This window comes from Herpailurus yagouaroundi, unplaced genomic scaffold (genome assembly GCF_014898765.1).
Source record: "Herpailurus yagouaroundi ecotype Mexico unplaced genomic scaffold, PumYag 184, whole genome shotgun sequence".
Lineage (NCBI taxonomy): Eukaryota > Metazoa > Chordata > Mammalia > Carnivora > Felidae > Herpailurus > Herpailurus yagouaroundi.
In genome coordinates, this window is record NW_024412415.1 from 11,738,565 (window position 1) to 11,751,848 (window position 13,284).

The following is a 13,284-nucleotide window of genomic DNA, read 5'->3' on the forward strand; positions in this document are numbered from 1 at the left end:
GGATTTGCCAGTAGCCTTCACAGGGAACTGATTTAACGAATGGAAGTCCAGGAAACTCTCCTCTTCACCCTACTTGTTCATTCCTTGACTAGGCCAGATATCCACTACAATCACTGTCCTGAGGCAAGTGTCCCTGTAACCATTTATGTTGTTAGGATTCCTCTGGGGAGGAAGTAGAAGAAAGAATAATGAGGGAGGGTGGGAGCAGATCTTCAATCCTAGGAAAGTCAAGGGAACAGAGGTGGTCTGTCTTGCTTTCAGGTTGGCTTTGCATTCATGGGGTCTCTGAAAATTTCCATTAAAAAAAAATCCTACTTTCTTCCCAAGAAATAGCTCAGTATATTTTGTAGAAAAACCAACTCACACACATTTTCCCCATGGCGCCAGCATTTTGTTAAAGTGAACAAAAGTGTTAAAAAAAAAACAAAAACAAAAAAAACCCCACCAAAACCCAAAACACACCAAAACCCCACAAACCAATATGCAGAAGCTGGCAAGTAAAACAAACAGGAATTTCAAGTCAAACCAGAACAAATTTTTGAAAAGTTCACAGAAGGAATTTGGTAACTTACAAAGTATCATCTTCATGTTTATTGGCCAAACTTTATAGTTCATGTTCTGTAAAAGTCACATAGAGCCTTAAACCAGAATTCTGCCTGAAAATTTCACTGAGGCTGGATTTTTAAAGCTCCTAATCTTAAACACATGATTTATGTAAAGATGATATTTAGTCAGAAGGCTTCATACTTCCTATTTATGCTTAGGCTATATTCTAGCTTAAAGAAAATATACTATATCATAGCTGGAATTATAACCAAAAATATTATCCAACTAATATATAAAATAAAATGGAAAGTTTGGCATAAGTAAGAGTTTGTAAGTCTAATTTATAGTTTATTGTAAATTCGAATTCATTTTGGCATCTGACAAGGACGAAAAAAATGACACATCAAAATAGATACACAGCTAGGTAAGTAATCAAATCATATGTTAACATCTCACTACTATAACTTACCTAAAACTATATTTTATTACTATTTTCAAAAATAGAGGAGTCTTTCTCTAGGTGACTGGGAAACTTTAAAGAACATGTTATTTTTATTTTTATTTATTTATTTTTTTAAAAAATTTTTAAACATTTTTATTTATTTTTGAGAGAGAGAGAGACAGAGCATGAATGGGGGAGGGGCAGAGAGAGAAGGAGACACAGAATCGGAAGCAGGCTCCAGGCTCTCAGCCATCAGCCCAGAGCCCGACACGGGGCTCGAACTCACGGACTGTGAGATCGTGACCTGAGCCGAAGTCGGATGCTTAACCGACTGAGCCACCCAGGCGCCCCAAGAACATGTTATTTTTAAAGCCCAATAACCAAATTTCGTCTTAGCAGATAAAATGGTATTTTTCATTCGTGAGCGCCCATTTGGCACAAGCTGCATAGGGTACTCAACACACATAGGGTACTTTAACGCATATTTGTTAAAGTTCTAAGAAATACTATATAATTCAGTGTTTTAGCCACTGAGATCTACATACTTGGTTTGAGAAGCATTCTCATCTTTAAGATACCATAATACTGAAATTGGGACATCTCAGAGAATTGGTTCAGTAGGTTGGACATTTTCTTTATTTTTTGTCATAACTTAAGTGAAAATTAAAAAATCCAGTAAACCTGTATATTGAAAATATTCTGAAATGATCCTGGTGTTAGGGGGTAGAAAACTGCTTTGCTAGTAAACTTAGAGAGTGTATGGCACATAGATGGTGTTTGAAATCCTGCTCCTCTTCTCCTCTATCTCTGCCTCAAACTTCCGAGGAAGACAGACAAAAGAAAAAAGTAAGGGAGGGGAAGAAACTTTGACAGCGCAGGTGGCCTTCAGACTGGCCAGTCACAGAAACTTCCGAGCAGGCTCCAGAAAAGCCTGCCGCATCCAGCTGCGCTGTTAAGAGCCTTGAAACCATACGACAGTGTATACCAAGGGCGGGCAAACTTCGCCTACAAATGGTCAGATAGTAAGTATTTTATATCTGTCCCAACTACTCAACTCTGCCACCGCGGCACGAAAGCAGCCACAGGTAACCATACGTGATGAAATGAGTGTGGCTGTGTTTGAGGAATACTTTATTTACACTGAAATTTAAAGTTCACGGGGCGCCTGGGTGGCGCAGTCGGTTAAGCGTCCGACTTCAGCCAGGTCACGATCTCGCGGTCTGTGAGTTCGAGCCCCGCGTCGGGCTCTGGGCTGATGGCTCAGAGCCTGGAGCCTGTTTCTGATTCTGTGTCTCCCTCTCTCTGCCCCTTCCCCGTTCATGCTCTGTCTCTCTCTGTCCCAAAAATAAATAAACGTTGAAAAAAAAAAGAATTAAAAAGTTCAACGTAATTTTCACATATCATTCTTCTGATTTTTTTTTTTTAACCATTAAAAAATACAAAAACCATTTTCAGCTCCATGGGCCACGCAAAACGGGCTGCAGGCCAGACTCGGCCCATGAGGCACAGTGTGCTGACCCCCCGTCTGTACCATCGGAGGGTCACCAGGTCATTCCTCTCAGACTTCACAAAGGCCCTCACAAATCTTACTTTCACGGGAGCATCTCTTTCCTTTCTGCCATTGTTGCTGGGCCTGCAGGAATATTAAAAGTGACTTGTAGAAAAAGTTATAGATTCTTTTAATAGCTCTTTTTTTCTTTACCTGGAAGGTTTTTCCCAGGTTTAGTTCTTAAACACCTTAAATAGGGCATTACAGTCTGAGTTTATAAAACTAGGGTATCATCTATTTTCCAATGCTTTTTAAGATTATTACTATGTTTTAAGGTCTGCTATTGCTCAATAAAGCAGCCCAGAAATTTCAGGATTATATATTTTCATTTTTTAATAAACCACACGGCAAAACAATACTTTATTTAATAAATGTATAGGAAATTACAATTTGAAAATTGCAAATACAGTACATATACATATACTATATCTTGATCTTAAATTATATGGAGAAACACCAGCTTCAAAATCTTCCTAAAATCAATCGTATGCAAAATACCTGGTTTCTGAAAGGGCAAATGGAAAAGTATATACAATTTCTTAAACTGTGATATGGCTTAATAACATATATTTTTAGAGAAGCATAAGCTTTCCAAATATAAGGTATCTTCCAGGTGCAAAGCTGACATACTGGCCATTTCAATTTTTCAGAATATACTTAACTGCAATATTTAAATTGACGCTGTCATAGATGTAATTGGGAAAGTCTCCGTAAATGTTTTCCAGTCTTACCAAAAATCAGAAAATATTGGTCTTTACAATACGATCGGAAGAATAACGTAACAGAGTAAACCCTTTGTAAGCAGGAATTCAAGGATCGGATGGCCTGAATGCACATACACAATTCAATACTGAGGAATTCCCACGACAATTTCTTCTAATTTGCGGGCTCCTACGAACATAACAAAAAATATCCCTGATTGGTGAGCTGTAAAACAAATCTGATGTCCTTTCCAGCAAGATTCCCGTGGCAGATCTGTAGTTAGAGTTTGCAAATCATGTTTTGGTTAGAGACAAAAAAACCTTAATCATTTGGAAATCAGACTCACCTCCCCTCAACACAGCATATAGCAAGGTGTCACTATTCTTTGGGACTAATACTCAAGTGGCTCATGAGCTAAGCTTGGTTTAAAAAGAAACCAAGCCAAAGGAACTAATCTTACATCTATTAACACTATATGTAAGGTAGAGTCAACATGAAAATTGCCTAAAATCTTATTCCAACGGGGCTCAGATTCTGTAAAAACACACCTTATTCATTATGGTGAACCAATTCACATAAATTCATAAAAAGAAAATAAATTTACCTCATTGTGCTTGTTTCAAAAGTGAATGACTATCTCTTCTAAAGTGGTGAGAGTAGTTGTTTAAGAAACACAATCCAGTCTTATTAGAGAGAATCTTCACTTATGGTTGTATAGTGTAGTCTATTTCTATCATACTTATACTGTAAAGTTCAGTGTCCAAGAGAAATCTGGATCAAGAACAATCAGCTGTTTAAAAAAAGGGTTCTTCCTCACGAACAAAAAGTTTATAAGTGGTGCTTTGTTTCTGAAAGATGGTTTTCCTCACATTTAAACAAAAGGGAAGCTCATGTGTCTGATCTTGCCTGTGTCTATTCTGGGAAAATTCTACTAAAAACAAACACTGTCAGTGAGGACACCTGGGTTCAAGACACAGAACCAGAACACTGAGACTTTTAAGAGCAGGAAACTTAGTTTTAGAAAATGGAAATAAAGTACCCAAACTTGAAACGAAAACAGTAAAATAAGAGAGCCTGTGATTTGGCAAACAATACTGACAGGAGCTGCAAGCTGCGAAAATCTGGGCTCACATTACACAAGGCACAGCTAATGGGAAGTGTATGTGGGAATTCTATTTGAAATGGTTCTACATTTCAAAGCTCTCTGAAAGATGCCCTATTCAGCTATATTCCTCACATTAGGTTTGTAAGGCAGCATGGTCGTTAATGAAAAATAGGTCTTTTCCTAAAATAAATCAAAATGCTGCCTCTGGCCAGAGTTTTGACAGGTTTATATATACAAGTAACTCTGATTATTTGCAAATGTTAATTAAAATACATCAAACTGGGGCACCTGGGTGCATCAGTTGATTAACTGTCCAATTCTTGATGTCAGCTCAGGTCTCGATCTCAGGGATGGGAGTTCAAGCCTGGCTCTGGGCTCCACGCTTTGTGGAGCTTACTTAAAAAAAAACAAACAAAAAAACCCATCACACTGAAGAACTGCCCAGTTTTTAGGTTGTGATCTGTTTTCTCAGTGCAAAATTAACAATGCAAAGTGTTTATCCAAAATTACCCAGCGCCTGTGTCAGGACAGTGGAGAACTCTTCCTGTGAGGGCTGTCTGAGGGGTGTGACTCAGGGTTGCAGCTCAGCAGGGTAGGGACAGACCCAAGGCTCTGTGCCTTCCGTCGTGCAGTCCCTGGCCCTAACTGCTAAGTTCACATCGTCCTGTGTGGGTTTTGTCAAGTTACAAAAAGTGAAATCTATCAATTTTCAATCTCAGCCCCAGGAAAGCACAAGTACAAAATGTGTAGTCCTTGCTACAAAAGACAAAGCACAGGGAACTTCATGTGTACCTCACTTAGACAAAGCACACTCACTAAAATTTACAAAAGTTTTCACTGTTTCTGCATTTTACAAAAAATCCTTTTCAATCCTCAAATGAATTTCAGACTGTTTTATCACATAACTTTTTCAAGGAACAGGTCGATATGAAAAGTAAGATACGCCTATTTAGGATAAAGGAAAGTTTACAAGAAACAAGCTCAGTAGACACATGGGAAACACCTGCAAATACGGGGAAAGCCATTAGCATACAATGCATGTTCTTTTCCTTTCTCTTGCTAGGTACCCAAAGTCCGTAATGCCCAGATGTCCACTGAAATGCTTCTCATTTATTCTTATTTGCCTTCCACATTTAAGAGAATTTTGACTTAAACTATGTATGTACTACTCAAATTTTTGAAAAATTCCAATCATTTTAAATGGATTCACAGCAAGAACCGCATAAGGTTAATTTTCAATTCAATTCCATAAACACTGGGTTTTACTAGATACCATTAACCCTCATCAACCCTTTTTTGGGGGATACCATCAACTCTTAATCATCTTTTAGGGAACTTCAGGTTTTATCTTAGGTTTACTTACAGTGAGGTACTTGGTAGAAACACGAAATCTGCTTCCTCTCCTTCTTTGATATTATAAATCATCTGCATGTTTATCTACGCTTCTAATTCACAACTTGCCTAGTAATTGTACTCTGATTCTCTGAGAACCTCAAGAACCATATCCATTCTTGGTTAAGAAACTGTCCCTGTGAAAATAGACTTCTAAAGTGCATAAAGATAATCACAAAACCAACAGTTGCAAAATGAAACCTGATTATTCACAGCTACCCCTTTAACACAACTGGTACCAATTAGGTTGCATTCGGTTTGGAAAGTTTCAGGTTTAGCCTCCCTACAACACAGATTGAATGTCCATCCCAATTCCTGTGTTTCAAACAACACAAATACAAGGTCAAAAACCCTTGATGTTTTCTTTCTTTTTAAATGTCTTCTCCCCATCTCTCTGGGCATTTCTGCTATGGTATTATTGGAAAACCTCAAAATTATATCTTAGGGTTTCTGGAGTCCGTGGAGAATCCCTAACCCATATCATCAAACAAATTCTCTCTGGAGGAATGTGGTTAATCTACATGTGAAAGATAGGCATTACAAACTGAACCACAGCTCTCCAGAGTTTTACCCTGAAGGGGCACAGACTAACTGGTATGGAGGCAGGAAGCAAGGTACCAAGCACACTTTCAGTTCTTACAAGGACAGAGGATCATTGTTTACATTTTGCAGTCTCCTGCTATTCTTAAGATCATTCCATGAATAATAAAAGTGACTGCAGAAGACTTAAATCTGACATTCCACACTCCATCCTCACTCCTATATTTTAAATCACCATATAGTAATTTAAGATTAACTTCTGCCATTTAGAATAGTATTGAAAATATTTCCTAAATATTCCTAATGACAGTGACCACCACAACATGTAAAGATTTGGTTCTGATTAAGATTACAAATAACCAAAATGATAACTTTGAGATTCAAAACCCTGTAACATCTGGAAAAAGTTGTTTATAAAGTATAACTATAACAATAACATTATTTGTGAAATAAAACATTTCTGAAACACTTAGGAATACATGCTTATTCCACTATCTGGATAATTTCTAGTATTCTCTGAAATCTGTTGAGAAATAATTTCTGTAAAAACATAACTGGGTGTCAAATTCCAGAAGCTGGCTGTCAAGATTACCTAATAAAAAAAAATCAGTTTTCCAGCACTAGCTTGATAAAAAATGGTCCTTAAAAAGGATTTTTAAATGCAAATACTGAATTCTTGATGCTCCCTTTAAGACATGTACTCTGTCACAGTTAGTGAAATGTGGTCTTGGATTGTCTTCTTTGAGGTATCCGTAGAGTCACGTCTCATTTTATAAATAGTGTTTTGGAAACATCTTCATCTGAAAACCATGGTGAAGTCTCCTTTTACCATTAAACAGAAAGTAGCACTCTCAGGCTAGAGTGATTGTTTTGAGAGACAGGTGCTTGATATGGACACAGCTGTCAGGGATTCCATTTTCTCTTTCAGGTGTGCACATTTATTGCTCTCAGGTCTGTGACTGCAGGATAAATAAGGCAGTGGTCCCCAAAACATGTAAAATTAGGAACTGGAACTCTGACAATGTGCACAAGTTCTGTCCACTTCTTGCCTGTAACTCTGAAGCTGAATAGTACATTTATACATGCCAAATGTGTTCAATAACACATGCTTTGCTTTGGACTGTACTTCTTCCCATTTAGATGAACTTCCAGGAACTGCAATGTCAAGAAAATATCATTACTATTCATTGTACAAAGTTACAATGACACAGGGAAATAACAAATTTCATATACAGTGAACCTATTTTTATTAGTTTGATTTCTCCCCTCTTGACGCTCCTCTCTTGGAGAAGCACACCGGCTTAAAAAGCCAGGATGGCTTGTCATTATTCCAATCCCTCTAGTCCACTCTCAGAGAAAGAATACTGGACATCAATTGCAAGTCTTCTGTACTTTAAAAAAAAATAAACCACATGCATGTATTATTTTGATAAATAAAAAGCATCAATCTGTGAAATGACCTAAAGAAATAAAAACAGACCCAGCTTTTCTTATGTAGAAATACAGCATGGTAGATACACCTCATGCTTTAATCTGAAAGCAAAAATCAATTTGTAATGTCTCATCTTAAAGAGATTGAAAATTATTGCTCGGCTGCCATTATTGATCTGCAACTCACCTTTTGAAAAGTCTGAACCCTCCCTTAAAGCAAATCTTTCCAGCAGAAACAATTTTCCTACTTATTTAAAAGCAAAAATGTTAAATTCAATTCCAAAGACAAAGCCCACCAACCCCAGGATTTACCGTCAGCAACATACTTAGCTGTATGTGTACTATGGCAGTAGGTTTTCCTGAAGTGAGAGACCAGATATTTAAATCTTCCACTGAATATACATCTTCTATTTTCATCAAGGCTTCTTTGATATAGTCTACATTCAAATGGCTTGGTACACCTATTAGTTTAGAATATATCATTTATAAGTAAAGTTTATTTGGGGGAAAAAGTTATACATAACTGATAGAATTTTTTTTTCCAAAGAACTCAAACGGCTTTACCAAATTCAGTTTAAATGAATACTTTAAAATATCTTAATACTTTAAGACAAGGATGCACCTGGGTGGCTCAGTTGGTTAAGCATCCAAGTCTTGATTTTGGCTCAGGTTATGATCCCACATGAGATTGAGCCCCACGATGGGCTGGGTGCTGTCTCTCTCTCTCTGCCCCTCCCCCACCTGCGCTTGGCACACGTGCACATGCACTCTCTCTCTCTCTCAAAATAAATCAACTTAAAAATATATGTATCAAACCTGAATACTTCATTTAACAAATAAGCTAGGATAGAGGCACCTGGTGGTTTAGTCAGTTAAGTGTCTGACTCTTGATTTTGGCTCAGGTCATGATCTCACAGTTCATGGGTTCGAGCCCTGCTGACAGCACAGAGCCTGCTTGGGATTCTGTGTCTCCCTCTCTCTCTGCCCTTCCGCAGCTTGCACTCTCACGCTGTCTCTCTCAAAAATAAACAAACATTTAAAAAAATAAAAAGCCAGGATAGACAGAAAAAAAATGAAAAAAAGGGAACATCCAATGATAATGAACGTACTGTTGAAAATATAGGCATATACTTAATATAAGTAGGGATGTAGGAAATATAACAAAATAGCAAGTTAAATGGGAATTAAGGAATTAATAAACCAGTAGACATAATTGTATTAAGACTCAAAAGAGTTGCATCTTTGTCCTAGCTCCATAGTTTATTTATTAGCAGCATTACCTTAATTAAGCAAGTTATGTTACCCCTCTGAACCTCAATTTCCTTGTTGGTAAATAGAGATAATAATGTCTACCTTACCTACCTTTCTCAGTGATCATAAGGATCGAATAGGTAACAGATGGGAGAGCACATCAATTCTTATATTTTATATACACATAAAGTGGTGTTACTATAACCTATAAGCGTCTGTAAAAAGAAAAGACAGGACTCCTACCTACCCTAGAGTGCCCCGCCCACCCCCAATCTGATTTAGGGAAGTAATAAACCCACAACGGGGGATATTAGTGAGAGCTTACCTTCTAGTATTATAACTATTGTGTCCCATATGATACGAAATGTTGTGAAAGCCACAAGTAATGAAAATACATATGTACAGATGGGATCGGCAATCTTGTATTCTGGCTGAAAGGTGACAGAGCAAAATTGTATGATTAAGTACAGACTGACATAAAACAAGCAAAACAAGCCATACTCTGTCCCCATGTCCCCCATTCTTTAGCTGCCTTTGCCAGGACTGAAGAATACCTTTAAATTTAGATACTGTGACTCTTTCCTGGATTGTTTAAATACCTTTCCTGGTAAGACCTATTTCCAGAGGTTTAATCATTTGTTCTACTGCTTTCCTCTGTGCCTTCCCTAAATCTTCCAACCAGAACCAGAGAATATCAGAGCTCAAACGAGTTTTAGCAGCCACTTATCTCATCTAGAGGGGCTCCTGGATGGCTCAGTTGGTTAAGTGTCTGACTCTTGATTTTAGCTCAGATCATGATCTCATGGTCATGGGATAGTGCCCTGCGTCAGGCTCTGTGCTGAGTGAGGAGACAGAGTTTCTCGCTCACTTGCTCGCTCGCTCTCTCACTGCCCTTCCCCTACTCGTGCATGTGTGCCTGTGTGCACTCTCTCAAAATAAATAAACCTAATAAATAAGAGTTTAGAGTTAAGGGACTTACTTGCTCAATACTTGCTCAAAGTATAAATTGCAGAGCCAAGACTAGAACACAAATCTCTGGATTTCTAGTCCAGCACACATGCCAGTACCTAGCAGTTCAGGGACAAGGCTTAAACTTGAGTGAAGGTGGTACTGAAGCCAGCTATAGATTGTTACTCTGTAAAATGATACTACTGTGTTTAGTGTTAACAAAAGAGCTATACTGGCGGCTCAGTTAAGCCTCCCTAAATGCAAAATGAGTAAGACTAGCCTTGGTGTCCAATATACTGATAAAAGGCAATTACCTTTAGTTTTAATATTGAAATTAAATATATTTTAAAATAGAAAAATTAGCAATCCTATTACCTTGAATCGTATGATGTATGCAGCTATTAGTACACCAACACTCTGTACCAAATCCCCCAAGGCATGTACAAATGCAGCTCTCACTGCTAGGCTGTCCTGCCCATGGTTGTGTCTGCACCCAGAACCTGCGGTAGGAGAATTCGAAGGCAGAGAGTGGGAATGGGCGTGGTGACCAGACTGGTTCAATAGAAACCCCATTCTGTCAAAAATAAAAGAAAACATTATTATTCTTCCTAGCAGTATTGATAAAAATATTTATTGCTAATCAGACACTAATGAGACAACATGGAACTCATTCATTTAATATATATCTGAGCACCTATTGCATAGCAGGTACTATTCTAGGTGCTAGGGTCAAAACAGTGAATCAGACAGACCTATCCCTATCCCCATGTTAGGAGTAGAAGCTCTACTAGCTTCTGTTCTAGTAGAGAAGGCAGAGAATTCAACAAATCAATACAGAACATACTGCCAGGCAATGCAACTATTCTGAAGAAAAGGCACTTCGAGGGATGGAGAGTGCTAGGGTCGGGGGTGGGGGGGTGGTCGGTCAGACAATGTCTCTCTGAGATTCCTTCTCAGCAGAGACTCGAATCAAGTCAAGCAGGTGGTGGTGAAAGGGTGGTTCTAGGCAGAAGGAATACCAGGGCAAAGGCCTTTGTATGAAAATGTGCTCTACGTGTTTCAAAAAAGCAAGATAACCATTGTTGCTAAAGTGAGCAAGAATGCTAGGATATGAGTTAGAGAGGTACACAGGATCTTATCAAAAACGTGATGGTAAGGATTTTGATTTTATTGTAAGTAGGAATGGAAGCCAGGGCAGGGATTGGCAAACCATGGTCTGTAAAGCGTATGCGGCCCAATGCCTGGTTTTGTACACAAAGTTTTACTGGGACACAGCCATGCTCATTTGTTTATATATTACATGTTGCTGCTTTTGTTCTGTAACAGCAGAGTTGAGCAGCTGCAAAAGAGACTGCATGGCTCTCAAAGCCTAAAATATTTACTGTCTGGCCCTTTACAAGAAAGTTTGCTGACTGCTGATCCAAATGATTAAGTATAAACCTAAAAATTTCATAATTCTTAGGGAAAAAAGTTTGTAATTAAAAATATCTTATTAATACAAAAGTATTATAAAATAAAAGTTAAAAAAACTTTGTCCCACTTAAATACCTCATTGTTGGTCAAACTTCAGCATAATTGAGCAAACTAGTGAGGAATATATAATTCCAAGTGTTTTATTACCATAAGAAAAATTACATATTTAACATATATAATTTTAAAATACATAAAAATACCACTGCACATTACTGAATGCATTTATAAAAATCTCTCAGTTCACAGTACTTAAAAATATCGATGTGAAAACAATATAGAGTGTGTGACACCATAATGTCCAAACCCAAAGAATATACAACACCAAGAATGAATGAACCCAAATGTAAACTAGGGACACCGTGTGGTGATGTGCTCATGTTGGTTCATCAACTGTAACACATGCATGACTCTGCTGAAGGATGCTGATAATGCAGAAGCCACACATGTTTGAAGGCAGGGGATATATGGGAAATCTCTATGCCTTCTGCTCAATTTTTGCTGTGAACCTAAAACTAGTCTAAAAAATAAAGATATTACATTAAAAAAAATAGAGCTTACATTACATTAACAGCAACTCCAACAGCTGCAGTGATGAGCATTATATCTCCATTTATTTCATATTTCATATGGATAGTTCTTTGGACAGCTTCATATAGGAGGAATCCCATAAGTATATACACCAAGAGCACACTAATCATAGCTGATAAAACCTCTGGAGGGAAAAATATAAAAAAGTGATATATCTGTGTGTTGTTATACTTCATACAAACTGAACACTTCACAATCTTTTATTTATATCTTTCCTCTAAAGAGACAAAAACACTGTATCATTTCTGTCATGTTATTTTCCTTATTTAAAATGTGTTTAGTAGTTTTCTCTGGATCTTCCACTAATTCATTCCCAGCACTCTCCACCTTTCCCTCATCTCTTTAGGGTCCAAACTGTGTATATTTAACAACATACACATGGTAAAAACTGAAAAACTGAGAAAAAATTATTTCTAACATACATGATCACAGACTACTTCCTAATAGAAGACTACACTTACAAATCACTACCAAAGTGAACAACCCATAACAAAAATGTGTAAAGGACACAAATATTAACACATAGAAAATTAACAGAAATGACCAACTTATCATAATACAAGAAGTTCAAATAAGAATATGATTGTGTTTTGTCATTTACTAAACACATAAAGATTAAAAAGTTTTGATCTTACTGACCAGAGTTAGCAAGGATATACTGGTGGACGTATCAAGTGGAACTATCTTTTTGGAGAGCAGTTTATAAAATGAATCAATATTTAAAATGCATGTATTCCTTGATTCAAGGAATCTATTCAATAGAACGAACACATGATATGTATGCAAATACATGTATCTACATTGTTCTTCACTGTAACCTCACTAGTATCAAAAAATATCTGGAGACATCTTAAATGTCCACCAATCAGGAACTTACTGGATGAAGTATGATATATCCATATACTGGAATATCATAAAGCCATTTATGTTTAAAAAGACAAGGAAAAAAAAGAAAAATGAGTATTAGGCAAGTTGATAATCACAAGAAAGACAACAAAGTGTTACATCTAGGAAGTGGGGCTAGAAGCTTGGAGAACTTATTTTTCATTTTATTCTTTTCAGTAAGGTTTTAAGTTTTACCACAGATATGTATTACCTTTATTTTTATTTTTATTTATTTTTATTTTTTTTTCAACGTTTATTTATTTTTGGGACAGAGAGAGACAGAGCATGGACGGGGGAGGGGCAGAGAGAGAGGGAGACACAGAATCGGAAACAGGCTCCAGGCTCTCAGCCATCAGCCCAGAGCCTGACATGGGGCTCTAACTCCCGGACCGCGAGATCGTGACCTGGCTGAAGTCGGACGCTTAACCGACT

General features: G+C 37.4%; 1 protein-coding gene across 6 annotated transcripts in view; it reads right to left on the reverse strand.

Annotated features, from left to right (window-relative positions):
- Positions 1–2,844: 2,844 nt before the first annotated feature.
- SLC30A4 (solute carrier family 30 member 4) overlaps positions 2,845–13,284 on the reverse strand; it is a 29,908-nt gene continuing 19,468 nt past the window's right edge. For 3 of the 6 annotated variants that reach the window (XM_040492584.1, XM_040492582.1, XM_040492583.1), the window contains 5 exons: positions 11,938–12,091; positions 10,282–10,480; positions 9,284–9,389; positions 8,034–8,168; positions 2,845–7,431 (listed from right to left, as the gene is read on the reverse strand). In XM_040492584.1, coding sequence (XP_040348518.1) covers positions 7,277–7,431; positions 8,034–8,168; positions 9,284–9,389; positions 10,282–10,480; positions 11,938–12,091 — 749 coding nt within the window. In that variant the 3' untranslated portion in view covers positions 2,845–7,276. The remainder of the gene's footprint in view (positions 7,432–8,033; positions 8,169–9,283; positions 9,390–10,281; positions 10,481–11,937; positions 12,092–13,284) is intronic. The other 3 variants (XM_040492586.1, XM_040492585.1, XM_040492587.1) reach the window with 3 other exon arrangements.